Source organism: Callospermophilus lateralis, chromosome 7, assembly GCF_048772815.1.
Source record: "Callospermophilus lateralis isolate mCalLat2 chromosome 7, mCalLat2.hap1, whole genome shotgun sequence".
In the NCBI taxonomy this organism is placed as follows: domain Eukaryota; kingdom Metazoa; phylum Chordata; class Mammalia; order Rodentia; family Sciuridae; genus Callospermophilus; species Callospermophilus lateralis.
Genome location: NC_135311.1, coordinates 102,146,795 through 102,174,356, shown reverse-complemented (window position 1 = coordinate 102,174,356; position 27,562 = coordinate 102,146,795). Strand labels below are relative to the sequence as shown.

Here is a 27,562-nt window from a genome sequence, read left to right as displayed (position 1 = left end):
CGGATCAGCTCCTCACTGCCTTCCTTCAGGATCCGCAGTGGCTCCGTGCAAAGCTCTTGTCTGGGCTGGGCAGGGCAAGGCAATGAAGCACTGGTGAACAAGGACCAGTCCTTTCTTCGGGGACTGGGCCCTGAGGTAGCCACCCTGAACTGACCCTCATAGGGTGGTTTGTGTTGTGAAGCAGACTATGGGGACTGTTTGGGGAGGGGGCAGGCTGTGAGATGGTGGGAAGTGTGTTGTCACCTCCCTCCCCCAGTCAGAGGTGGGCGGTGGGTTCTTGTCTGCTTAGTGCCCCCACCATGGCACCTGTCTGCAGAACATTGCTCCAGGGTACACAGGTGGCAGCAAAACCCTGTTCAGGCCAGTCACAGCCCAAATCTCATGTGTCCACAGGAAAGTATCTCTCTCCCCAACAATAGCAAGGTGTCTGCGGAGGAAAAGCCCGGGAAACCTTGTTTCAAGGTGAGGAGGCAAGGGCCAAATGGAATCGTCTAGGTGCCCCCAGCTTTTCCCCATCCCACCATTTGGAGCCTCCCCAGTACAACCGTGGCCAACACATCCTGCTCTTATTACCCAGGAGGCACTGTTGTGCTTTTTGTAGGCACTTTTTGTTTACAATGTTGACTACTCTCACAACCCTGTTAGGAAGGTAAACCATTATCCCCATTTTATGACACCGGGCACATAGGCCTGCCTATGGTCACACAGCAAGTAGTGCAAAGACAAGATTTGTGCCTGGCTATTTGCAATGTGGTCCCATGAGATCCCAGTAAATGTGGACTCAGCCTACGCTTTGCTTGGGCACCGCCTCCCCTGTCACCACGCTGCAGGCCTGGGTGGAAGTCCCCAGAGCTCCAGCTCTTTCTCAACACTGTGCAAATCAGTGTCCCCTGCTGCTCTCCCCCAGCCCTCAGCATGTCTTGACTACTTAATGGCTGGCCCCACATCCTGTCCAGATCGATCTGGTAAGTCCTCTAAAATTCTGGACAGTTTATGCTATTTACGCTACTCTAAAAATCCTTCAAGGTCTCCTTATTGCCTTGGAGGATTAAAAAAAAAAAAAAAAAAAAAAAATCAACCTCTCAGTAGCCCTACACCTAAGGATCCCCAGGTCAACTCTGCAGTCCCAAATACATGAGGCCTGGGAGCCTTTGGCAGAGCAAGGTCGGCTACTGGAGGGGAGAAGGCAGGTGTGGCTGCAGTCATAGGGCCCTCCTGACATACAGGGATCAGGGCCTTTCTCTACCTTCAGAAGCATGAAGACATTACAGTGACCTGCAATGTGTCTGCAGCAGGAGGCCCTGACGCTAGCTCTCCACAGTTCCCCAGATATTTGAAGGGAGATGCTCCTCTCCCAGGCTTCTTTCCCAAAGGCCACTGCAACTCTCCTCAAAAACACAGAACAGAGCCGCATGTGGTGGTGCATGCCCATAATCCCAGTGACTTGGGAGGCTGAGGCAAGAGGATCACAAGTTCAAAGCCAGCCTCAGCAATTTAACAAGGCCCTATGCAACTTAGTGAGACCCTGTCTCAAAACAAATAAAAAACGATAACAAAGAAAGGATGGGGATGTGGCTCAGTGGTTAAGCATCCTTGGGTTCCATCCTCACTGAAAAAAAAAAGCAGAACAAAGTTGCCACTGAAAGAGAAGGTAGAGGCCTTCAACACAAAACAATCTTGTTATGTTCCGGAACAAAAACTCTGCGCCCAAGGAGTCACCTTGCATTTTGTAATCAGTATAATAAACTCCAACCCACGTTCCCCCAAACATGTCAGGAAGGGCTGCTGCGGAAAAAAGATGTCCCTTTAATAAAACGTTATCAACATATATCGTACACAAACTACAATGTATCATAATTACTTTTTTTTTTTCCTCTCGTAATTCAGAACCAGACTACAAGGTAAGAAAAAACACAGCAACAGCTACAATGTTCCCAATAATCCGCACAAGGTCTTTTTTCAGGCAGATGGTATCTCACATAATATGATATACATGGATCAGAAAGGGGGGTAATAAAACAAAGACCAGCTACGGGGGAGGGAGGGGGCAGGAGAAGGGAGTGTAAATGTACAAAGAATTGGGTGTCTTCCAGGGCAAGACACAAAGGTTTCCATGGGGGTGAGGTGAGGGAGGCCATGAGTCACCCCTCCTAGGAGGGGACAGGCTCCACGTCGGGTTTGTCGGTTTTTGAAAATAAAAACAGGACCGGAAACAGCGTGTCTGTTTGGTTGTTGGTTCTCCCCCCACCCCCCAGCAATGCCAAAGTCTTTCCATCCAGTTCCAAGCACATACAGAGCAATTCTGGTCAATATTCCATCTTTGAAAACGAAGGACGAATAGAGAAAAAGAAAACCAAAACTCCAGCCACCCTGCCCGTGCACGGGACATGGGACGAGGACGCGAGGATCTCGGGCGGAACACGAGGTCAGTTTCCACGCCCCAGGTCATAGCCATCCTGGCAGTGGTGGCCTCCCCTACGCTGCTGCAGGCCGCCACCCAGCTGGCAGGACTCTCGCTGGGAGGACGGGTGGGGGCTGAGAAGGGGCTGGAGAGGTCCAGGAGAGGAAGCAGTCCTGGGAACACAGTGCAGGCGCCGGGTCACAGCGACGGTCTTGGCCATGGGGAATCCTGGAAGGGGGTCAGATGGTCTGGCCCCTCTGCCCACGCGATGGGTGGGTTTGGGGGTCCAGGAGTGCTGCTGTTGCCAACCATGCCAAAAACAAAGCAGGCCCCCCCCTCCCCAAACAAACCCCCAGTGGTAAAGGGTGCCTTCTTTTCTTTCCAAAAACGGCTTTTTGAAAGAAACCACCGATTGTAAACTGTCCAGTTTATTATTATTATTTTTAGATGGCTACAGAGACAGTGTGACATGTCACACCTAGACTAGCTTTCCTGGTAAAAGGGCTTGGGGACAGACAGACTGCAGGGCTTGTGGTTTTTTCTTTTTCTTTTTCTTTTTTTTTAACTTTTTTTCATTTTCATTTTTTTTTAAGAAGAAAGCAAAGAGGTTGATTGGGGTGGGGCTGGGGGCTTGCTAGAAGCTTCCATTAAAAAAAAAAAAATGCCCCCAACCCCTGAAAACAAATTTTTAAAAATCCCAGCAATGATGAAATCTCAAACAAACAAAAACAAAAGACGAAAAAAAAAGTGTCATGTACAGAAAAGGTCCTTTTGGGAAGTAGCAAGGAGTAGAATTTTTCTGGTCACTGATTTGAAATATATTTTTACTTTTGAGTTTTGTCCTTCATGTTTTATGGAATAAAAAGTTCGGCCTTTTTATTGCATGAAACTAAAAATGGGAAAAGGTGGGGGGAGGTTTATGGGGAGCGGGGAGACCCCCGCCAGCTCCTGGTAACGACACCTCACTTCTTCTTGCATAATGTCTGGCATCTTCCTGCCTGCAATGCCGGCTCTCTCAGCGTCTTGGAGAAGGGGGGGGATCACACACTCATCGTCATGCTTGGAGAATACTGCAAGGGCAGAGCAGAGGGGACGCTGTCAGGGCTGAGGTACGGGAGGTGGTGGACAACACCAGGAGACCATAACTGTGGAGGTCGGGTGGCCCAGAGCTGAACAGGGCCAGGCCAGGGCAAGGAAGTGGAGCTGAGGGCCACCTCTCGGACCAGCCGGCATCTCTGGGGGGCAGCCTTCCTGTTCCTTCCCCTCTGTGAATCGCCCCGTTTTGGAAATTGGGACTGTTGGGAATTGGAGTTTAGAGAGCCAGAGCTCTGTGAGGGTGCCCTGGGGTGGGGGCCAATCTGGGCTTCTCAAAAGTTGCTTTCTTCAAATGGAAGCGTAGATGGAGGTCCACTAGGGAGAGTGGAAGGCTGGCCCTGACGGCTGCAAGAACCCTCTCCTGGGGACAGTGCTGCCTCTCGCTCTGTGCCCAGGGCTTTCTCAGCTGAATCAGCTGATCAGTGCCACAGGTGTCCAGCCTGCATATGGCCCGTCCAGACCCCACAGCTAGCTAGAGAGTTCCCAGGCATAGGGTCAAGAGAAGGGCCCTGAGGTTAGAGGAGTGGAGCTTACATTGTCATTCTGGAAGGAGTGGAGGAAGTTCCCTCCCAGCTCGCCATCGTCTCGCGGGGTGCCTGGAGGGTTGCTAATGCCACTTATGTTGTTAGGAGAATTCTGTGGAGAGAGGAGAGGAAGTGAGCCTGTCCCCAACAACCTGCCCTCAGGGATGGGTACCATCAGGGAGGACACAATGAACACACACTCACTTTTGGAAGTCCATCTATGTCGCCTGACCCTGGAAGGAAAAAAGAATGCAATTCAGTTTCCTGCTCACATGGTGGTGGAGGAGGGGGCTCCACTACCTGAGACCTCCCTCCCTGAGCTCCAAAGCCCTTCCACCCCAACCCCAAGCTACTTTCATGCAGAGAATTTTCTGGGTCCCCAGACATGGCCTAGGCTGTGTACCAGGCCAAGCTGAGCCAGCTGAGGACAAGGGGAAGCTGTCCAGGGAAGGGAGGGCAGGCCAGGGAGCGGGTGCCAGCTTACCTAAAGATCCATTCATGTGGTGTGGCTCCATCCCGCCCATGCCTCCCATCGGGCCGTCTGAGCCAGGACCCATGGGGAACTGAAGGAGAAGCACAGACAACAGCTCGGTGGGCCTAGGGCCCTCTGCACCCCTCGGGGGGCCCTGTGTCCAGCCAGTTGGTCAACAGAGTTAGCCAACAACTCCAAGGGCCCATAGCTGCACAGGGCTCCTGCCTCGGGGAACCTCTATTCTGGTGGGCTCTCCTTGTTGCCATGTACCAGGTAAGGGAATGAACCCAGAGAGGGAAAAAGAGACCTGCTCATGGCTACACAGAGCCAGCAACCACGGGCTCCTGGGTCCCATCATAGGGACTACTCTATCCCTGGGGTATAGTGCCAGCCTTACCAGTCACAGCTGCACCTAGAAGACTGACCACATCGGCCCAAGAATCAAAACTATTTGTGCTTTTCATATACAGTTTGCAGATTAAAAAAAAAAAATACTGAAGTAGAGTACAGGAAGTGCTTTGCCTGGGGTCCCCAAGGCCAGAGGTTAAGAATGGAGCCTGGCAGCCTGCCCCTGGGCTGTCACATAAGCCTTCTCCAAGGCCCTGCTCAGATGTGGGCTCCACAGGCAACGGAGGAGACTGGTCTGCTGAGTGGCCACACAGGAAGCAGGGCACATGTGAGGCTTCCACACAGAGCTGATGGTGCAGGCAGATCCAGCATCAGAGGGAATCACTTTGACCCTATCCTTAGGGTAGTCTGGAACCACCAAAACCATCTCAGAAAGGAGGCAAAAAGGCCAGGGAGGTCACATCCATGGCCACAATTCACAAGTCTGGGGAGGGATGGTTGAGCCCAGTCTGGAGGGCCAAGGTCCTGTGAGGCAGACTGGATGTCGGGTGGAAGAGGTGGACGTGTGGAAGAGGGCTGCTGGACCTGACCTGAGCAAGTGCTGAGGACACAAAGCTGAGTCACACCTGCACCTTGGCAGGGAGGAGGAGCCCACAGGGCAGAGGGCAGAGTTCCAAAGACAGCTGCAGATACAGTGCAGTTACAGACCGAAACCGTGACATGAAAACAGACTGTGTGGGGGACACAGAAATAATTAAAAGGCAGAAATTTGGGCAACAGAGCAGGCATAGAAGCCGCTGTAGGGGTCCTGTGTGAGTGAAAGTCCACGTAGAGGATGGCAGGGCGGTGTGCCAGAGCAGAGCAGGTGGGAGAACGGCCCACTCACTGTGGATGGGCCAAGCCACTCTCCTGGGCCACACAGTCCCTGCCTTTAACCGGGCTCCTGCTCACAGGCTTCTGGGCACATTTTGCCTTCTGACAACAAAACTCATCCTGATCAGCAAAACTGATAGGAGGATGAGGGCAACCGACTTTCAGGAAGCTAACCAGGGGAAACACTGCCCCCCAAAACATGCTAACAATGTGTCCTCATTCATACGTGGTCTTACTTTAATGTAAATATATAAAAATTAGGTTTTGACTTGAAAGTTTATGTCACTGTGTATTTTTCGTGTATAACTTAATAGCTTTGCTGAGATGTTCAGATGCATACAACTGACCCATTTGAAGAGGACAGTTCAGTGGTTTTTAGTCTGTTCACAGGGTTATGCAACTATCACAATCAACTTTACCACCTTTCTTTCACCCAGAAAGAAATTCTGTATCTATTAGCAGTCACTCCTTGGTCCTTTCTGGCCCCCAGCCTTGGGCAACCATTTATTTATTTTGTCTCTATTCTGGATGCTGTATACAGATTGTTATGACCTTTCATGGCTGACTTTTTTTTTTGACTTATCATGTTTTCATGATTCACCCGTGTTGCTGCGGGAACCAGCACTTTATTCCCTCTTATGGAAAATAAATGTCCATTGTATGCCTATGCCACATTTTACCTATCCATTCACCAGCTGATGGTTCCTTCAGGCTGTTTCTACTTTTGGCCACTAATACTAGTGCTACTACATTTATCTGTGTGAAAATTATCATGTGGATACATGTTTTCACCTCTTAGATACACTGGAGTGGGACTGCTGGCTCAGGTAACTACAGGTAATTACGTCTAAGTGTTCTCGGGACAGTCAGACTACTCCTCAGCGGCCACACCACTCGACATTCCCACCAGCAGCAGTGCAGGAGATCTTCAGATCCTCCCAAGCACCAGTCTCTACCTTTTTGACTACAGAGACCCTCGTGGGTCTGAAGAGTAACTTGTGTTTTAACTCGCATTTCCTAATGACTAATGATGTTAGGATCTTTTCCTGTGCTTAGGGCTACTTGTACTTCTCTGAAGAAAATGTCTATTTACATCTTTGTCCCATTTTTAATTCAGTTGTCTTTTTATTATTGAGCTGCAAGAGTTCTTCATATAAATTTCATTCAAGTCTCTTATAGATGCAGGAGCTGCAAATTCTCCATCCTGGGAGTTGTCTGTTTAACTTTTCTTTATCTTTTGAAACAGGGTTTCACCATGTTTCCAGGATAGCTTCAAACTCCTGTGCTCAAGTGATCCTGCTTCAGCTTCCGGGGTAGCTGGTACTACAGGCATGTGCCGCTGTGTCCCATTTAACTTTCCTGATGGTTTCCTTTGAAGAAAAAACAAAACAAAAAACCCCCAAACCAAAACCAACAACAACAAAAGAACCTGATGTTGTATCCAAGAAGGCTGTGCCTCACTCAGGTCACTGGATTTACTCCTGTATTTTCTTCTAAATGTTTTAGCTTACTGATATTCAGTGTGTGATCAACTCTGAGCTTATTTTTGTGCACAGGTGAAAGGAAATAGTCCAGCCTCACTGGTCTTCATCTTCAGTTCTCCCATTTATTTATCCTGTACTATCTGCTTTTCTATTACATAAATGCTACCAACACAGAAGGAGAAATGTGAGAAACACAACATCTTTGTTTCTGTCCTCAGACACAGTCAATAATTTAACCGCTCCCTCTGGCCCTTGACAGGGTAGGGCATTTTTGCTCTGCTTCCTTTCCCAGCGTTACTTCTCGGAAAGTTAGGATTTCTGTTGTTGTTTGCAGTACTGTGAGTTGAACCAAGTGCCACTTTACCACTGAGCTATATCCCCAGACCTATTTATTTACTTTTTAGAAATTTGAGACAGTGATTTGCTAAATTGCTGATGTTGGCCTTAAACTCAAATTTCCCCCACCTCAGCCGCAGTGTGGCGGGGTTGCAGGTGTGCGCCATCGTGCCCAGCATGTTCTTCTTTTCTTCCCTTTTTTTATGGGTACCAGGAATTGAACCCAGGGGCGCTTAACCACTGAGCCGTGTCCCCAGTCCTCTATATTTTTTTATGTTGAGACAGGATCTCACTAAGTTGCTTAGGGCCTCAGTAAGTTCCTGAGGCTGGTCTTGAACTTGTGATTCTCCTGCCTCAGCCTCTAAAGTTGTTGGGATTACAGGCATGGGCCACTGTGGGCTTTTTTTTATGTAGTGGTAAAACTGAATATAGTAAGACACAATTCGCTGGTTTTGCCACTGTGCTCTTATCAAGACCATGTTACACTGATCCCGTATCAGTCCAGCACGACACTGAACTCTCTCCTCCACAAACTCGCTCACATACCAAGCACTTATGACTTCACTATCAGCCCAGATCTGTGGACTTGTAGGAGCAACCTCCAGCTCCCCAAGATGAACACCACTTCGTGTCTGCAGGCTGGCTTTGGATCAGCTGCATGTCAGCCAGGGCCTTCGCACCTGCTAGTTCAGAAGATGGGCTATCCCCAGCGGCAACGTCCAGCATGTGCAAACACCACGAAGCACACATGAGGTGGACGTCATTGTGAATGAAAGCTCTTTTTCTGAGGAAAAAAAGGTCTTTGAAGCCGAGAGGTGATTTGAACTTGTAAGATACAAGTTGTATTTCAAGTGAGTTTTAATAAGCTGAAAAAGTCCTGCTTAACTTGGCTGCTCTTTCTCGTGATACTTTTTGACTGTTCTCAAGCAGTCTCATTTTTGAAAAAATGAGTCATTGTTTCTGTGGCATGAGGTTTTGCTGCAACCTCCACATGACACGAAACAGTCCAGGTGTGCTTGGCTCAGACCCCTGGGTTCCTTGTGACCTCTTTTGAGAGGATTGCATGGTCCTGGAGGAACAGCGCACCCCTCTCTTGGTGCAATTCCTGTTTCCATTTTCACCTCAATGGATTTCCACATTAGAGATGCACATCCTTCTCGTTTTGTAGCTTAAAAATTGACTTTTGGGTAATGCCCTTTCTATGGCCAGGAACAGTTATCGTCACGTCACCTTGTGGGCATGTGTTTGAGGCATTTTCTGTTTCTACGAAGTTGAACATCTGCATGCTTTGAGGAAATTAAAAAGTGACCAAGAGCTTTCATTATGAAAGCCGGTATCTCTGGTGGGCAAAGCCCACCCCTCTGCGGCAGTGGTGGGGGCCAGGTATGCAGGACGGTCTCCAGGTAAGATAGTTTCAGTTCTTTGGTGAAAAGCTTATAGACGGAATAAAATTTGCCAACATTAATGTGTACTCTTTGCTGAATACGCAAATAAGCCAAGTCTAGTTTGTATATGGACAAGAGAACAATAATCTTCTGTTTTCTGCATATTCATTAAAATCAAGTCATTTTAAAACTCTAGTTTTCAAATTAACACATGTAAGAACTAGCAGGAACTTGGGGTTTTTTGAGCTGGGGATCAAACTCGGGGCCTGGAGTGCTAGTGAGTGCTCACCACTGGGCCACATCCCCACTCAGTCAGGAAGTGATTTTTGTTGCTATGATTTAAGGAATCACTTGATACACTGCAAAGAGCGCAGCTGTTAGTAAGCTCAGACAGAATCAGCTCCACTTAAGGGGCCAGTGCTCTGTTGTCAAAATTCCCCCTCCCTGTTGTTCACAGATATAACTTTTAGTTGCAACCTCTGAATCAGGAAACGTAACCTTCTTGGTTCACAGCGCAATCAAGGGAATGAGATGATAATGGTGTTCATTCCAGGGTATGCCCAAGCTAATTCAGCAACCGCTATTTTTGACTATGTATTGGTGTCTCTTTGGAGGATAAAAGAAACTTTTGATTTAGAAGGATGTGCCTTCATCCCGCACCGGGGGGGATCCAGCCTCCACTGTGCTTGCACATCCCTCTCCCTGCCACGCCCAAGCCCAAATTCTTTTCTGCACATTGTACAGTGGGTCCCATTTGGATTCCTCACACCTGATCCAGCTGTGTGAACTTCGACCTACTATTAAAAAAAACATAGTCATCCAGCTGTCCTTAGTGCTGTCTGGGTCACGCTGGTGCTGGCATTGTCACCGTGCTCACTTCAATGATCTCTTAGAAACATGGTCACAATATTCACAATGGCAAATGAAACCAGCACCGTAGACACAGAGCACAGGAGCAAACCTGCAGCAGCCAGAGGCAGACTCTGTGAGGCCCATGATGGCGGCACCCTGTGGCCACAGACCAACAAGTCATGACTGCCAGCATCCATGGTCAGGGGAAACATAGGACAGTGACCCTGGTTCTATGCCATGTCCACCTGACTTTAAAAACAGCACTCTATCTTGTCTCCTGGCCTCTGGAGAGTTCCGTACTCTCCCACTGTCTCCAGTGTTCTGCATCCAATGCCAAGACCCAGGACTTTTCATGCCCTGGGGTTTCTCGGGTGCAGAGCTCTTAGTGCTAAAATTTGTACGACTGGTCACTCTAGAGAGGAGGTGGCAGTGAAGCTGGGATGGTGGAAGGTGCTGGCTGCCCAGGAGAGAAGGGAGACAAGTCACTCTGGGCAAAGAGGGCCAGCCAAAAAGCCTGACCAAGAGGGCTGCAGCAGAGATTAAACACGTGACATATCCAGGGCTGGGGTGGGGCTTGGTCAAAGAGCACACACTTAACATTTGTGAGGCCCTGGGTTCAATGCCCAGCACCACAATCAACCATGTGTGCGGTGTCCAGCCTGAGGCAGCACATACTCAGGGTATAACAAGTGGGGTGATTCAGGTGTCACCTCAGGAGTTGGGAACAACAAAACCAAAGAGAAGTGCCCTCAGAGCTCCATCCACTCGGCCAGGCTGAAGATAAACGTGACCCAGGCCCACTGGCAGGCAGTGCAGGCCCCAGGTTGCTCTCCAGACCCAAGTGCCCTGAAGGGTGAGGCCAGACCACTTCTCTCTCTGTCTCTCTCTCTCTCTCTCACACACACACCCGCCTAGAGGAAGGAGGGGATGAATGGCATGGGCAGGTTGTCTGTGGGGTGGACAAGGCTAGGCTCAGGCCTCGGGGAGCTCTCTGGTGGGTGCAGGAAGCAGACAGAGTTTCGCAGGAGAGTCCTAGTCAGTGGGCTAGGAACAAGGAGGGAGGCTGTGAGATGGAATCAGAACAGGTAGGATCAGAGCTGCGCCATCGTTCAAAGGTGGAAACTTTAAGGAACTTTAAGGAAGGAGGAAGGGAGTGGCTTCCAGGAGCACAGCCTGAGCCGAGGGGAAGGAACTGCAGGCCCAGGGATCAGAGCTCAGGGGAGGAAGGTCAGGCAGGCAGGACCCCACACAAGCCACAGCCTCCTGCGGGGTCTCGACCCTTGACTCCACAGCGAAGGACAGAGGCCTGACAGCAGAGGGGATTGTCCAGATGGCTCTGCCAGTCAGCAGAGCAGGGACCGGCTCAGACCCCTGTAGCCTCATGCTTTTCCTTGCCGGCACCCCACACAGCTCTGGTCCTCTAAGAGGGTCTGGTGCCCCGACACTGACCAGAGGTGGGAACTGCCCCGCCCCTTCTCTCCCACCCTTGCCAGCTACAGAATGGGAGCTGAGTGCCCAAGAGTTAATCACTTTTCTGACAGTTTATTTTATTCATCTTTGGTAACAAATGGCTGAAATCAATTAAACTGGCTTTCCCCTCAGCTGATGAAGTTAATTATGATTTGTTATGGTATCTGATATGTAAATTATTAGAAAGCAGACTTACGTTGGACCGGCTGCCTCCAGGCGGCACCGGATTAATCATTGTGTAGATGTTGTCACTGGAATTTGTTGAATCTGTAGAACAGTGGAAACCCGCAAGTCGAGGTGATTAATTCATTTCTTAATTAAAACAAACTCATGGCACTTGAACTCATTCTTTTGTATTTTATCACCTAAAATTTCCTCTAAGTACCACCATTTTCTGGCTAATTTGTATTTAATGAAGATTCACAAAGTTTTTAATCACAGAAAATTCAACTGTGAAAACCACTCAACCACGAAACCAAGAATTTCAGAGTGTCTGGACAGTAGCATGGACATGGCATTCAAGTTACAGTCTCCACCCTCATCTCCCCACTGCCGGGGACAAGGTGGGGACGCCAGCAAGGTAACCCCTGTGTCCCCCAACCCTGCCCAGCAGCTTCGATTCAAATCAGGGAAAGGGAGACATTGCAAATTACCCAGGGGCCGCCCTGCCAAGCCAAGGGCACAGGCGGGAGAGGCGGGGACGGGGCTGGAGACACATGAACACACGGACTGGGTTAACGTGACCCAGCGGAATGTAGGTCACGCAGCTCATCAAGATGCAGCAGCGGAGGAGGGAGCAGAGCGGAGCAGGCCGCCACCAGCGCCACCCCTGCAGTGAGCAGCTTCCCTGTTTGGGAAGCTAAGGAGCAGGTGGGGGAGGGTCGCCTCAGTCCCCTCACTTAGCCACAAAGGTCTCCTTAGAAAATTAGCTGATGTATTTCTACAGGAGTGGGCATCATTTCTCGGGCACTCGTCCTCACCACCTCTCTCACTTTTCGTTTTGAGGCAGGTAGGACTGTGTTGGTGGCTGGTATTCTATTCTTAGCTGAGAAAGAGCTGTGACACTTGTGTGTATGCATGTGTGCACTTATCCATGTGTGTGCAGGCATGCCCTCTTCTGATTAAAGCAAAACAGAGAAGGGATTTCCCACACAGAGGATCAGAAATCTAGAGCTCTGGAAACTCTGGAGGGATCATGCTCAGTACCCTGGTCCTGAGGATGCCAGAGTGCTAAAGCCCCTTTCTTCATTTTTTTCTTTTCTTCTTTAGTTTTTTTTTTTAAGTTGTAGATGGACACAATACCTTTATTTTATTTATTTTTATGTGGTGCTGAGGATTGAACCCAGTGCCTCACATATGCTAGGCAAGCGCTCTACCGCTGAGTCATAATCCCAGTCCTTTTTTTTTTTTTGGTGGTGGTTCTGGGGATTGAACCCAGGGCCTTGTGCACGCTAAGCAAGCACTCTGCCACTCTACCACTGAGTTACACCTCCAGGCCCCAAAGCCCTTTCTGAGTCATCCAGGTCAATGCCTACCCAGGACAGGGTTCTCCCTCACGAGAGAGAACAGGGCAATGAGACCCTATTTCCTGACCTCTGTCTTGGCCTTGTTCTTTACAAAGCAGCATCAGAGAAAAGGAATAGATGTCCCGTACAGGCATACAGTAGGTTGGTGGTCTTAATGGCTTATAGCCCCGCAGGTCCCCAGGTGTCACAATGCCCAGTGGAAGATACACTGCTCAGGAAGGAGTGGCTGTTCAGATGGGCTCTGCACCAGGCCTTCCATGATTCCCTAGTAACCATCAGCCTCACCAGGACCCCATCCCTTCAAGCCCTCTTACCTGCAGGACTAGGCATGATGGGTGTTCCTGGAGGGCCACCACCACCAGGGGGTCCCTGAGATGAAATAAAAACTATATCAGTTATCCACAGTGGGGACAGCTGTGAGAAGAGGCCACCACGCTCTCCTAGTGAGCAGCCCAGCATTCATCGGCTAACCCTCCAGTGTTCACCTGGAGCCACAGCCTTAAGCCTGAGGGGAGCTGGGTTTGGACATTCCACTTCCTCTCAGTAAGTCAAGAGCACCTGTGGCATACACATGTGTGCACGTCTGCTACATGTAGGCCGGCTGATGACAGCAGAGGCCTATGGGGAAGCTCAACAGCAAGCAGGCGGCTCCCCAGAAGGAGACTATTCCAGGTCTTGTTGAAGGGTTTTGGGCCACCCCGGGCTCGCACAGGTGCCTGAATACTGACAGCAAGTCCTAGCAGTTTGGAACTGGTGCTCAGAACACAAGTGGACAGGGACTCTGGAGTAGCTCTCCTGCACACACAGCCACACTCACTGGACGTGTGAGGGCCCGAGCCCACACACACTTACCACGTAGGTGCCGGGCGATGAGGAGGAATATGGAATCTGGAAACAAGATGTGGAGGAGTCATGTGATGGAGTCACCTCCTCCGATAGGCAATGCCCCTTTCCTTCCAAACCCACCAGGGGACATTCCCCACTCTTCTGAAGAAAGGTTTCAGGACCCAGTGAATTAGCTGCCTGGTCAGTTTCCCTAGAAGGCCTGGGGATGGGAGTGGAACCTGCTTCTCTGCCACACTGAGCCAGGCCCAGGAGCCTGATCTCCTACTCCCCAGTTTGGGAAGGAGTTGGGGACAGGGGCCTAGGAGGCTTCTAGTGTAGGAGGGAGGAGAGACAGCTCCTTTCCTCCCCTCTGGACTATCTGCAATGAGCTTCTTACCCACTCTCTCCTCTGAACACTGGAAGCCCACCCTCCTGGAGATGGGCAGGGGTCTCCTCCTGAACAATGCTCTCTGGGCCCAGGTTCTCAGCTTAGACCTGGGAGCTTTTGCAGAGGGCTGGGCAGGGCAGGGCAGGGCAGGGCAGGGCAGGGCAGGGCAGGAGCCAGTCTGTGATAACCCAGCATGTTTCTACTGGACTTCTACATAACTTTCTCCTTGGAGGTATCAGGTGGGATTCTACCGTGTTTTCCCCTCCTCTGACACCTCCACTTGGGGACTGGAGCCATTCTGCTCCCAGAACTCTCCTGTGGCAACTACCACCCTACCCGACCTGGATACTCACTGAGTTAGCACTGTTGGGATTGGGCCAGGGTCTGCCAGCTCCCGGGCCCCTGAGAGGGAGAGAGAGACAGAGACAATGAAAATAGTGCTGTGGACTCTAGGGGTAGAGCCAGCAGGGGCAGGAGGGGGCTGACATTAGTAATGGGAAATCCTTCATATAGTCCTAGGGTCCTCAAAGGCTATCTGGCTCTGGGGTAGGAATGGGTAATTCCATAGGTGGAAATCCATGAACTCCTTTAAATTATGATATTTGCAAAATATATTACATTTATAAACTCACATATAAAATACATGAAATTTTCTTTGCATGTGTCTTTTCCCAGGTAGATCATCCACAGATTCTCACACAAAAGTTAAAAATCTCTGAAGCGTCGGAGAACAGTGGCTACTTGTACAAGGGTTCCAATTTTGACTCAGCCAATAGAAGTTGTGTGAGCCTGGGCAAGTCACTTTACCTCTCTGTGCCTCAGTGACCTCATCGCAAATGATAATAACATTTTACTGCCTTGCAGGGTTGTCATGAAGACTAGGTGAGCCGATCCCTGGAGCATGCCCAGAACTGTGCCCGCTGCCTGAGGCTGGGCTCTCATTCCAGGGTCATCAGCATCCTCATTCTACTGACAAGGAGGCTGAGGCCCAGAGAGGTACCAGCAATGATTTATGATCAAGAGTCTTCCAGGGTGCCTGCAGAGGGTGGGAAGAGCCACGGCTCTGAGCCCTGGCCAAGTCCCTTTTGCCTTACATGTTAATCCCGGGCATGGCGGGGCCGAGGGAGTTGGGTGGTGGTCTCATGCCGCTGCCGTAATTCTGCAATGATAACCAAGGGTCAGTCTATGAGAAGGAGAAGGGGAACCAGAGAGAGAAGGAGGGAGGGGAAACAGACAGAATATAAGTGAGAGGGTTAGTCTGTGAAAAGGATCTGATGAGAAAAATAATACATTCTTTCAAAAAAGGTGGGACAGGGTGAGGACCAAGTGGTGGGGACAATGACAAGCCAGCACAGAGGGACAGTCCACAACAGTCAATGTGTTTTCAGGGCCTTAACAATGTTCTTAAAAACAGGCGGCTGTCAAGCAAGTTGCTCGCCTGCAACTCCCCCCACCACTCGGTGTGAGGAGAGTCTAAGCGAAACTCAGACGTTCTCAGGATCCAGATCGGCACAGGACAAGCCAGTGAGGCAGACCAGGTGCCACCCAGGCCTCTTGCCTGTTCCCCTCTTCGTGACTTGTGCTGCCTGACATCCTCTCTGAGAGCTATTTTCTTTGCAGAAATAACTGCCCTGCCGCCCATCTCCACTTGGAGGCTTCCTGGGTGTTTCTATGAAGCCTTCCCACCAGCCCCCTGAGGGTCCTGCTCCATCCTGGTTACTCCCTGAATGCCTTAGAATCGCCACCCCCCAAAGGCCACACCACTCTGGGTTATGGCCATGGCTATGCATCCGTCCCTCTCTCACTGGACCCTGAACGCCTTCTCACTGTGGACACTGACCACAGCCCCCGCACTCCATACCATAGCTGGCCAACACTGAAGGGATGGATGGGTGAGGGAGCGAAGAAATGACTGTGTGGGAGTAAAGTGTGCCCAGCAGCAGCTTAGGCTCTGCCCTCCAGGGGAATCTGGAAGAAGCAGGCTGGTGGAACTCCAATGGCCAAGGAGCAGCCAGCGTGAGCAGCCCCGCGCTGAGCACACGTACACTTCATACTCCGTCCCTGGTTTGGTCCCGGTAACCCCATGAGACTGGTATTAGTCCCATGTACAGATGAGAAGGTCTGAGAGAGAAAGATTTGCCTGAAGTTGGTCAGCAAATGGCAGAGGCGGGTTTCAACCTGGGCCTTCAGTCTGCATTCCTAGCCACACCCCTGGAGGGAAGGGGACTGAACAGGAGGTTGAGCTGGAGCTGACAAGCTTGGAGGCAACATCAAGCTGATGATGGGGTCTTCAGCCAGGGACCACCTCCCCAAATCTCTCTGCCTCTGGGCCACCTGCTGTCTAGTTACCTGCAAAAGCCTGGACCTAGGAATCCCAGATGAAATGCAGACGATGAAAGGGACAGTACCCAGTACTAGGCTGCCTGGCAGAGCAAGGCCTAGAGTCAGTGGGGGCAGGTTGCAGCTAGAAATTTGAGGTCAGCACACAAGAGAGCTGGCCTCAAGCTTAGCCACTTGCTGGTGACTCTAGCACATTACACAAATAACAAATATGCTTTCCCGGTGCCAGACCGTGCTTTGCACTTTATGTGTATCATCTACATTTAATGGTCATGGCAACTCCTTTACTACCCTACTTTAGAGGTTAAAAAACTGAGGTCTGAGGCACAGGGAGCCCTTTGCTCAACTATGCATGGCTGAGCTGGGTTGAAGCCCTACAGGTTGGCCACAGCTCAGCTGCGATGCCTCATCTGTAAAATGGGGACAGAGTCCACGAAGCTGCAACCTTATGGGGAACTATGAAGTGACAAGGACACCATGAAGTGACAGCTCTCAAGTGCTTTGTGAACCCAGGAGATGCATGACAATTTGGGATGGCAGCCACAGAACACAACCACAGCCCTCAATGCTGCCGTGGCATCACTGAGCACAGGCCTTGCCGGCCCTTCCCAGGGCCCATGACTGCTGCTAAACCCTTTCCACAAAGCTCAGCCCCCGCTCCGCACAGGTAGCTCACAGCGTGTCAGGCAGCCGTCTGTCCACTGCACACAGCCAGCTCACTGGAAAGGTTTTCCAGGTCAAGTGACAACCCCAGGGACTGTGGCTACAGCCCGCCCCTCTCCTAGCCATGGGAAAGGCCTCAGACAGGCACTCCCTCCAGAAAATCGGCTGCACACGCAGCATGGCTCCTGGCTGGAGGGCTCCAGGGGCAACCCTTCTGCTTCCAACCCTGCCCAGCCTGTAGGAGCCTCGCTGGGCCAGCAAGGCGGCCCCATGGAGCTTCCCCCTGCAGACCCTGAGGGGGGCCCTTCATACCTCTCACTTCACAGAAGACGACTGGGAGGCCCAGAGAGGCCAGAGACTTGATCAAGGTCACTTAGTAAGTCAATAGTGGAAGTGGGATGGAAGCTTAGCAGCCTGGTTGCAGAGACTCAGGAGAAATGGGCTGGCTCCTGGCTCCTGCCTGCCCACAACACGTGGGTTGCTGGAGGGGGTCCTGATTACTAACCAGAGACACCCCCTCGTCTGCTGTCAGCACTGCTCTGCAGGGATGGGAGGCCATGTTCACGGGGGCCTGTCTTCCCTCATTCCTTGCCCTCCTCCCACTCGGGTGTCCCTGGGCAGAAGGGTCTGCTCCACTGTCATAAAGAAAGCGAAACCTCTCGCACCCTTTGGGTCTCAGCCTCTGAGGTCTGATGGTCCGTAATGACACAGGAAGGCACTGAGGAGCAGGCAGGGGCCCACAGAGCGGGGCTACCGCTGCCTCTTGCAGGTCCTCACGGGAGCTCTACCTCAGTGCTTCCCGTGGCTGTCTTCACCTTACAACAGGGAAAGCCATCTAGCATGAGGCTCATCTGCCGGAGGGACCAGAAGCTGTCTAGGCAGAGGGAGACCACCCCACACTGGGAGGTTCATCAAGGGTCCCACTCCCTTTTCACCCAGCCCCTGGTGCCCTGAGCCTGGATTATTGATCTTTGCACTGCTTTCTGTGGCTCCTACTCAGAGGCACTGACCTTGGACTGGCCCTGGGTCAGCAGGGGCCCCAAGAGATGCAGTTTCTCCAGGTGCCACAGGATTATCCCTAAATATCATGGATTATCCTTCATCTGAATTTTCTCAAATGTAGAAAAGCCAGGATAGTAATCTGATTCTAACCTCCCCCTGAATATCAGAATCACTGAGGGAGCAGTGGCTCTGGGAATCACATCTGCAGAGTCTGCTGTGGGGTCTTGTTACACTCTGTACCTGAGTCTGACCGGGAGCTCTGCCTGGAGTTTTAGCCTCATCTAAGAGAATTCAGTTTTGAAGCTCTGGGACAAAAGGTTACTGCCTGACACTGACACATAATTTTTTAGAGAAAAATGGATTAGGTGGAAGTATTGCCTTCTTTTTGGCCCTGGTCATTTTACAAAAGTAGAGTAAAATTTGTCTGATTCCTAAGTGCAATGGGCAGGGCAACACCTGGACAGCTGGCCCCTTTGGGATGTTTAGGTGAAATATGATGCAACTCAAAACAAGGACTGTCACTCTGCTAAGTTCTGAAATTTACAAAGGAGCTCCATGACCACACTCTACCCGTTTTCTGCTCAGAAACTTCTGGAGGGGTCACTGGCTAAATACATTCCAATTCCTTACTAGGAATTACAGACCAGTGGTGTCCCACCTGTGTCTGGCCTGGCACTGTGCATGCAGTGGGTGCATACTCAGGGCTGCCTGAAGGGGCTGGCTGCCCATTCTAATAGCCTGGGCTGTAGCAGAAGGCAGAGCTCAATTCTTACAGGAAGGGGAAGGATCCAAAAACCCCATAGGGGTGTTGACAACCACTGTCTCACCCTGGCCCACAAGAAGCCCTGTGAGGTCATCGCCTGGCTGCCTGTTTTGCAGACAAAAAGGGCTAGAAGTTCAACTCAGGTAAGCTAGAGTCAGAACTGTTTTCTAGTACCAAGTTCTGAGCTTGCCCCTCTCCTGTCCACAGGGAATGCCCAGGCAACAGTCTCAGGAGACAGACAGAAAGGGCCGGGGGTGGAGGGTGGGGGAGTCTTCTATTCAGAGTCCAAAGCTTCCAGGTTCTGCTGTGCTCAGGTAAGCTCTGATGCCCACTTGCTAGCTGTCCCTGGACCCTTTAATCCATCCCACATACCACCCTTGCCCAGGCCTAGGGCCTGAACTCCCTGCTCCCAGTGATGTGGTGCACATGTTCCAGGATGAGTGAGGGATTTAATACTGCACCCCACCAGAGGGGGATGGGAGATAAGAGCAGAGTGCTTTAGGGTCTCCACTGTCTTTTCCCCCTCCCTCCCTTCCTTTCTTTTTTATTCTGCATTGGAGACTGAATTCAGGGCCTCTAAGCTACATCCTCAGCCCTTTTTATTTTGAGACAGGGTCTTACTAAGTTGCCCAAGCTGGCCTTGAACTTGTGATCTCCTGCCCCAGACTCCCAGGGTATGGTCCTCAGAGCTCAGGGAGTTCCAACCCTTGCACAATGTTGCACACTGCCTGGTGAGGCCAGGAAAGCCTCCCCAGCAAAATCTCAGCCTCCAGGACCCTCACCTCTTTCGGGCATGCCCCAAAGAAGTGTGCTGGACTGACATGATGACACAATCACCAAGCGAGAAGGAGGTCCTATGCTTCCGGAACACTGCCTCAGACACTCTTGATACAACATTTCCAGCTTGTAGAACCTCCATCTTAACTACAGGCTTAACAAACGGTTGACGATTTCACCAGGAAAAAGACAAAATAAAATAGAAGCTAATTGCAATCACCACACCCAAACATTGGTTTTAAGTCCCCAAATAATTTGGAAAACAAATTACTTACTCAGGTGGGGGGGGGCTACCGAATTCCACGCATCATATAAGATCCTGACCCTCTTCCTTTTAGCAACCCCATAGGCAGATACTAGGTTCATGTCCATTTTACAGATGCAGCTGCAGAGCCTCTCAGAACCCACATAGGTGGGTGGTGGGATTAACTTCCCCCCCTCAGACTCCACCCTCCTGAATTGACTAGATCCCCCATGGCATTCTGAAAATCTGAGCCCACTGCTGATACCACACCAAGAGGAAGTGACTGTTGTGTGGCTCAAGCCAAGGGGATCGAGAACCATTTCTTACTCTGGAGACATGGCTTTTAGCCTCTACCCTCTGACCCCTCCCATAGGTGGTCCTGCAGAGGTCAGCTCCAGACAGTGGCCAGACAGGATGGGGCCACCTTGGAAGCTTAAAAGGAGCTGCTGAGAACATGAAGTTTGGATGAAGTGAGAAAGAGCTAAACACTGGGGCTGCAGTTGTGGTGGGCTTGCTTCCCTTTAGGACTACAGGACCAGCAGAAGATAAGAACCTCCCTAAAATCTTTCCACACCACAGATGTTCCCCTACCACGGAGAGGGCTGCGGCCGGTCTGCTGCATGTGTGATTCCAGGACGAAATAGACACCTCCCCATGAAAGGGAGCATGGGTGTGTGTGGTGGGGGGCACTGCTCTAACCCCCAGAGAGGCAGAAACCTGGAGGGGGCCCAGGGAACCCCAAACACCTCAATCAAGGGAGGGAGAGACAAGGCAAGCAGACTTCCAGGCAGGGCAGAAAAGCAGGGAAGGAATGCCCTAGAACAAAACCTCCCGCTCTCACTTCTCACTCAGATTTCCAGCTTCTGTGGGCAATCAGAGAATGCCCAGGGAGGGTGGAACACGGCAAACTCTGTCCCAGCCAAGGGCTCAGAGGAGTGGAACAACTGTGAGAAGGTTCCAAGCAGGAATGGCCTGTCAGACCATTGCGCACGTAGCACTTTCATGTGGGATATGGGGCTGTGTCAGAGGTATAACAATTGGGAAGAGGTGCACTGGGCACTTGAGATTATTTCTTACAGGAATTTCTAAACTGCCCTTTTTGGTAATGGAGTCCCTGGTCAAAAGGAATCTTGGGCAGAAACTGGTTGTGAAGCTGGCTGAGGTCTGGGATTAACGTGGTTGTTAGGCACAACTTGGCCTCCTCCTATGGCAGAGAACACGGATAAAAACTCACTCCTCATTTGAAAGGGTGGGGATGCTGAGGCCTACAAATGATGCACCCAAGGACAGACAAATGGTGAGTGGCAGGCAGAAGTAGGAGAGCCACTCACATGCTCACCTGTGGGTCAGCACACTGTGACCCTGGAGAAAATCAAGTCTACCCCATCAGGGAAGGAGGTGGCTTTAGGATTCCTGGAGGCCCCCATCACAGCTAAGGCCACCATACCCTCTGCCATTCAAATTCCTCAATCCCATGCTAGGATACCCCACCTTAGAGGAGTCGGGGGTCACTTCTCAGATGTCCCCCACCCCCAGGTTCCCTAGAGGTACCTTAACTCAGCCTACCCAGGGGCTGTTCTGGCTGTGTGCAGGGCCAGCCCACTATAGGCAGGGATGGGAGCTTAGGGACCCAGACACACCTTCCCTCTTACCCCTGTGAGCCACAGACATGGAAGACTGACAGACTGGAAAGAGGAGAGAAGGCGGGTGCACACAGATGGCCGGGGAGATGGATGGACAGAAAGATGGCTGGTTACCTGTGGCCCAGGACCCATAGGTCCCATGCCTCGGGGAGGGTTCATTCTCTGCATTGATCCTCCCATGTTGGGGTGGCCTGCAAGAGAGAATAGGTAAGCCAGGGATTGGAAGGACAGAGCAAGGAGGAGCCCTCCTGGTGCCACAGGCTGCTTGCCCCACCCTGCCCTCTCTACCTTGTTGTCGGGTGGGATCCATGGAATTGGGCAGCAATGGCTGTGTCCCAGGAACTCCTCCTGGAGGCTGAAAGACACGTGAGACAGAAGCTAAGGAGCTGCTCCCTGGAGCTGATGAATGCTGGGGATGCATCTGCCTGCCCCACCTGCCGCCTGGGGTCATTCACAGCCTCCCTGAGACTATTTCTGCTGCCTGTCAACTGGGAAGGGTCCCCCAGCACAAAGCCGTCAGCTCCAGCGAGCCTTAGTTCCAGTTTCGACACCAGGTGAGGGGATGGAGGGAGGGTGGAATGGGGGTAGGCGGTAGGTGAGTAACCACTGCCCTGCCGTCAGGACCTATGCTGCCTGCCAGATCCCTGAAGTGAGGTAGAACATTCTCCAGGTCATGCCGGAGAATGCAATGCTCACCACCTGCCCCGGGGCAGCAGAGCTCCCTGCTTTCTAGTTGCCTGTACCTGAGCTGCCGTGCTAAGTCTTCCCACAGAGCTGCAACTCATTTCATCCCCAGCTTCAAGTTACAGGGACTGAGACCCACTGGCTAAAACCATGTTACCACAGGAAGCCCTTCTATAGGTGAACAGGGGTAAACACCTTAGAGATTCAGATGGGAAAGCTGAGGCCCAGAGGCCCTCAGCCACGTATTCATCAGCAGAGCCAGGACAGGTGCCCAGGTCTCCCAGCCCCGGGATGACAAGGGGACTGTGGGCACAGAAGCGAGGCATGCTAAAGCAGAGCCCGCTTGCCAAAGTTTGTGGAGTGGCAGGTGGCACTGATGGAGCTGCTATGAAGGAGGTGAGACAGGGTGCCCAGAATTCCCGGGGGAGTGCTCAGCACACCTGCTATGACAACCTATTCAAAATAATTTGCTGGGGACAAAAGTTATTTCAGCTACAATTTGAAAAAAGAGCCATGGGAAGCATGTTTCTAGCACTCCTCTCTAGAACACAAACTCTTGACTTTGGGAGGAAGTCTTTGGTGACGCCAGCTTGTTTCCCAGCTACAGGCACCAGTGCTTCTGAAGGGTGAGACACCTGTGACAAGGGGTCTGCCCCTGGTGGCTGCAGTGGGGCCAGCCAAGTTTGAAGCTCATCTGTCTTTGGCCCAACAGTGAATGCCAGCGGGTTTGAAAAAAGGTGGTCGGAAACAAAGGAACAGACCTTCACTGCTTTCCCTAGCTTCATATGGAAGGGGTGTGGCTGGGGGCAGGGCAGCCACACAAGTCCTTGAACCTGGATACGACCTCCTGCTCAGAAGGCGGCTTTTTGGACCTGCAGCTCCCATCTGCTGGGAATGCTTGGAGGCTCTCCTGGTCCTGGGTTTTAACTGTGCCACCCCTGGCTTTTGCCTGGCTTCCTCACCTCCAGTTCCCAAGCTCTGAATTACTTGGCTGGCTTGGATCTGCTCACCTCGGCTCGGGGTTTATACCGCCTGGTTATAGGACTCTGTGAGGACTCAGGAAGGCCTGTCTCTAAGGCTGTCTGGGTTTGGGGAGCCCAGGAGGTTGAGGTGGGATCCTTCAGGGTCCTGAGTTACCCAGTGCAGAAACACCATACCCACCCTGATGGAGCAGCTGCAGGGCACAGGTACTCACTCCCTCTCCAGGTAGGCCCACACTGACCACCAGTTCTTACAGAAAGCTCTTCCTGGCATGTGTCAGGACACCAGGAGCAGAGCTGGGCTATCCAGGGGCTCAGAGAGCCCGGAGACTCACTTCCCTCACTAGGTAACCCTGTGATAGGGAGAGGAAAGTCTGGGCTTCCTCTATAAGGGAAGGAAGGAGTACAATGACTGAAGAAAACGGGTCTCACACTGAGAAGGCGGAGGCCCTCAAACAGAAGCAAACAGAAACCATCAGCTGCTAGATGGGACTATGATCATGCTGTGCACACCCCCTCAGTCCCAGAGAAAAGAGGTGCTCTGGGACTGTCACACAGGCTACTGAGGGTAGGCCAGCTCTTCTGTGGCACTGGAGGGTGAGGCACAGGCAGCATCTGTCCAGAAAATGGACAAATGGTCAGCTGCCCCTGCAGTTCACTCACCTGCCCACCAGGACACCAGCAGAGTCTGGGGATTTTGTGAAGGTCTAATGTGAAAGGGCAATCTGACAACTCAGATTCTGGCCCCTCCTTTACTAAACCTAACTGAACCCCTCTGCTTACCACCTACCCAAGCCACCCTGGCTTGAAAAACAGCAGCACTCTAAATAGAGACCCGAACCTCTAACCAGGGAAGCAGGTGGGAGGCTGGCCTTGCAAAGCTTCAAGGCCAAGCGAGCGACCACTGGCTTCTTGTTCCCCTGATCACGCTGTCTACCACCCTTGAGCCCAAGCAAGTCCCCCTGCCTCTGTTTCTGCCACTGGCTGCAGGAGAGGGGAGTAACTGAGTTACTCTCCAAGAAATGCCCAGGGGCAATACCTGTGGAAAGGGCACATTCCTCTTTAAGAACAAAGATTTCTGGAGTTCACAGGATATTGGAAAATTTGAGAATTTCCTATGAAATGGCAGGAAGACTGGGAAAATTGTTTGCAATGCAAGGTGCAGATCACTCATGCTTAATTGCTGAATAGAGACACACGCGCCCTTCTCCATCACGTAGTGGCTGGAGGAAGGGCCACAATCACAATTACCATCAGGAAGTATTCAATCTCTCCCTAGGGCGATGGCCAGTTTTGGCCAAGGAGAGCCACCAAGCGGGCAAGCGGGAAAGCTGCTCTGGGGTCCATGTGTGCAATGGTAAAGGAGCTCACTTGGTGACACTGGGTCAAAACAGAGGCAGGGGAAGCCACTTTCACCTATGAAAGCCAAGTGAGTGGGTGGGGCAGAGTAGAACCAACAACGGCTGGGAGTTGGGGGCAGACTGGAGCCCAGCTCACTGTGAGCCCGAAGTCACTCCTCCACTCTGCAATGTGTCTAAGGATCCCTTCTTTGGAGCTAGGTCACTAATTCCTTATGTGCAAATTTGTTCCCTTTATGTTGGAAAAAAACAGGACACAAAGGACATTGTGAAAGGAAATATAAAGGTGGAAACCTGACAGTTTCACATTAAAATCAGAGGCCCCTGTATTTGAGTCTCTCTCCACCCTGAATCACCTCACTCAGGCTTTTCTGCAGGGCCTCAAGAATGGAAAGAATCCCACTCAGATACGCTAATGTAACTGGTAACTAAACTCCAGCTCCAATGGCAACAAGCGCTGGATGTGCTGGAGCTGTTGTCTGATTTTTTTGAAGGACTTTTGCAAAGTCACTGAAAAAATATTCTGTTAAAAAATATTTTGGCACAAAAGATATCTATTTCCCTGATGTTTCTTTAAAGTTGTTTTTGTCTATGTTCAAAAGAGGCATCATCTATTCACCTTTACCTCTCCAGCTTACCTCCCGCCCTGAAGGGCTCAACCAGGGAGGGGGCTTTCCCCAGACCACCTAGAACTGACAACCCGCATTGGCCAGAGTAAGGCAAATGACCCAGGTTTTTGGTTGAAAAACCTCTTCGTTAGCAGACCACTTTTCCAATTAAATAAACAAATCCTTCCTTGTTTTGAGTCTAGGAAGTAAGCAGACATTTCTTAAAAACTCCCAAATTCCCTGTTTTGCTATACCCAGGCTCCTGATCTAAGCATTCCTATGGGCCAGTTCTCCCCCTAATAGCAGGATTATATTTACCAGCCTTGGCAATTCTCAAAAGCTTCCAGGAAAAAAATGCACGTTGTCAATTAACTTCATTAAGGAGGAAGACCCTCTTCCAAGAAAGGGCTGGAAGGGAGGGGCACGGGCATTACCACCTTCTCTAGAAGAGCCAAGACCCTGCAATCCCTCCCAGGTTGCCAATGCTGTTGCCCTCTGAACCCTAGGACAGGATGCCGCCAGGATAGGCAGGTCAAATGCTGCATCACAGGCCTAGAGAAGATTTGTTGGTAAGCAACCCACCCCACACCCCCAATCTTAAAACCTGTCCCTCTACCCCTCAATCCTCCTCCCAAATACTGATTTGCGTCAGAGTCCACCTAAGGCCAATGATGGCTGAGTGAGAGGAGAGAGAACATGAAAAGGTACAGTACCTGGTTTCCCATTCTGATCGGGGGCCTGGGGCCGCCTGCGTATCGCGGTGACATAAAAGGCTGCAATTACAGGGAATTAGTTCAATGATAGCCTGCACTACTGTACAGCAACAGACACAAACGCTCTCCAATCCACAAAGTCCAGTTTGTTACAACTAGTGATCTTCTAACTCTTCCTCCCCGTAGCCTCTTCCCTCTGGGCAAAATTTCCCACGGGCAGAGGAAACAACAGATCCACCAACAAATGTCTCCCACACTGCACTGGTCCACGGAGATCTACTTTGGGTGAAGGGGCAGCGGCTGGGACTTTGCGCAGGATGCAGAACAGTTAAATCAACGAGGGGCAAGGGAGGACACCTCTGCTCTCCGTAAGGGCAAATAAAAGAGTAAGGAAAAGGTCTCATACATAACGTCTTCAGGGTCTGCAGACAGAGCTGGACGCCACGCACGCGTGCGCACACATGTGCATACACAGAGAAACTACTGACAGGGAGCCATGGGAAGGGAGCGAGGGTTTAGGGGGAAACGCAATGGAAAACGATAAGGGGACAGCGCGGGCGCCCTAACTCAGTGCAGGGGGATGGGCGAGAAAGCTTTCTCAGCAGCGAGAGCACACAAAGAAAGGCTAGGGATGCAGCTTCGGTTACAAACGAATGGTTAACCAAACTCAAAAACCAAACCAAAAGTGAGAGAGGAAAAAACAAAAACGCAAAGGCCACTGACAAGGTCACAGAAATATTTTTTCTTTTCTCTTGGTTTCATATCCAAGCTGGGTGTGATGTCCAAGGAATGAAGACTATCTTTAGGAGGAAAAAAAAAAATTTTTTTTTTTTAATTCAATTTGTCCATAAAGACTCGAAGGCAATGGCTGGAGCACGTTTTGATTTTTGTTTTTCCTCTGTGGGCTCTCTCCTTCCTCCTGCCCCGCGCCCCCCGGCGGGCGGGCGAGCCACAGTGCGTTTACCTGACTGTGGGGTCCCATCATGCTGCTGGGATTGTGAGGTGGAGGCTGTGCGTGCGGCGAGGGCTGTGACCCCGGAGGACCCTGTGAGGCCAGACAGTAGAGGCAGGTTATAGATCACAGCACATGGAGAAGCGCAGAAGAAGCTTAAAAGAACAAAAATTCAACCAAAACGCAGGGTGGCGGCGGGCGTGCAGGTGGGGGCTCTGGCTGACGGGAGGTGGTGGAGCTGCTGCTTAGGTCGCCAGCTCAATGGTGTAAAACGGCGGGTGGGAGGGAGGGAGGGAAGCTGGTCAATACATTCACAGGGGATTCAGAAGAAAAGAAAAATAAAATGAAGCACCTCTGTCAAAGCACACAGGAGCAAGGTCCAGACACAGTCTACCATCTGAGCATAGTTTGCCATGTTAAATACGTTGGTTGAGATGGGCTCAGAGGGTACAATGATGTGCAGACAAAAGCCACCTGGACCCAAATGCAAAGCGTGCACGTGCCGCTTGCAAGGGATGTGGGAAAGAATCAGGGGAGGTCCCTGCCCTTGAGGAGCTCACAGTCTGGGGGATCAGGACAAGGTAACTTGGTGTCTTGAAGCAGGAATAATCATGGGTTAGGGAGAGGTCCAGGCCACGCCCACTGGGGGGAGTGCCACAGGGGCACTGATAGACAAGGACAGAGGCAGAAGGAACAAAGTGGCCCCATAGACTGAAACAATGGGGTAATGAAATAACAAACAAGTGCCCACTCAGTGTAAGCAGCGCTGGGCTTTCGTCTGTGAAATGGTCCTGTAAAGTGGAGTCTCTCATTCTAATTTTTACAGGTGAGGAAACAGTCTCAAGGGATAAAGGCA

General features: G+C 51.2%; 1 protein-coding gene across 2 annotated transcripts in view; it reads right to left on the bottom strand.

Moving 5' to 3' along the window:
* Positions 1 to 1,805: 1,805 nt before the first annotated feature.
* Positions 1,806 to 27,562, bottom strand: part of Ssbp3 (single stranded DNA binding protein 3) — a 159,100-nt gene continuing 133,343 nt past the window's right edge. The window contains exons 6-18 of one of the 2 annotated variants that reach the window (XM_076860308.2): positions 26,719 to 26,799; positions 25,755 to 25,814; positions 21,700 to 21,766; positions 21,526 to 21,602; positions 15,074 to 15,138; positions 14,333 to 14,381; positions 13,619 to 13,654; positions 13,081 to 13,135; positions 11,437 to 11,507; positions 4,505 to 4,583; positions 4,225 to 4,253; positions 4,031 to 4,132; positions 1,806 to 3,471 (exon numbers count right to left, since the gene is read on the bottom strand). In XM_076860308.2, coding sequence (XP_076716423.1) covers positions 3,442 to 3,471; positions 4,031 to 4,132; positions 4,225 to 4,253; positions 4,505 to 4,583; positions 11,437 to 11,507; positions 13,081 to 13,135; positions 13,619 to 13,654; positions 14,333 to 14,381; positions 15,074 to 15,138; positions 21,526 to 21,602; positions 21,700 to 21,766; positions 25,755 to 25,814; positions 26,719 to 26,799 — 801 coding nt within the window. In that variant the 3' untranslated portion in view covers positions 1,806 to 3,441. The remainder of the gene's footprint in view (positions 3,472 to 4,030; positions 4,133 to 4,224; positions 4,254 to 4,504; positions 4,584 to 11,436; positions 11,508 to 13,080; positions 13,136 to 13,618; positions 13,655 to 14,332; positions 14,382 to 15,073; positions 15,139 to 21,525; positions 21,603 to 21,699; positions 21,767 to 25,754; positions 25,815 to 26,718; positions 26,800 to 27,562) is intronic. The other variant, XM_076860309.2, reaches the window with a different exon arrangement.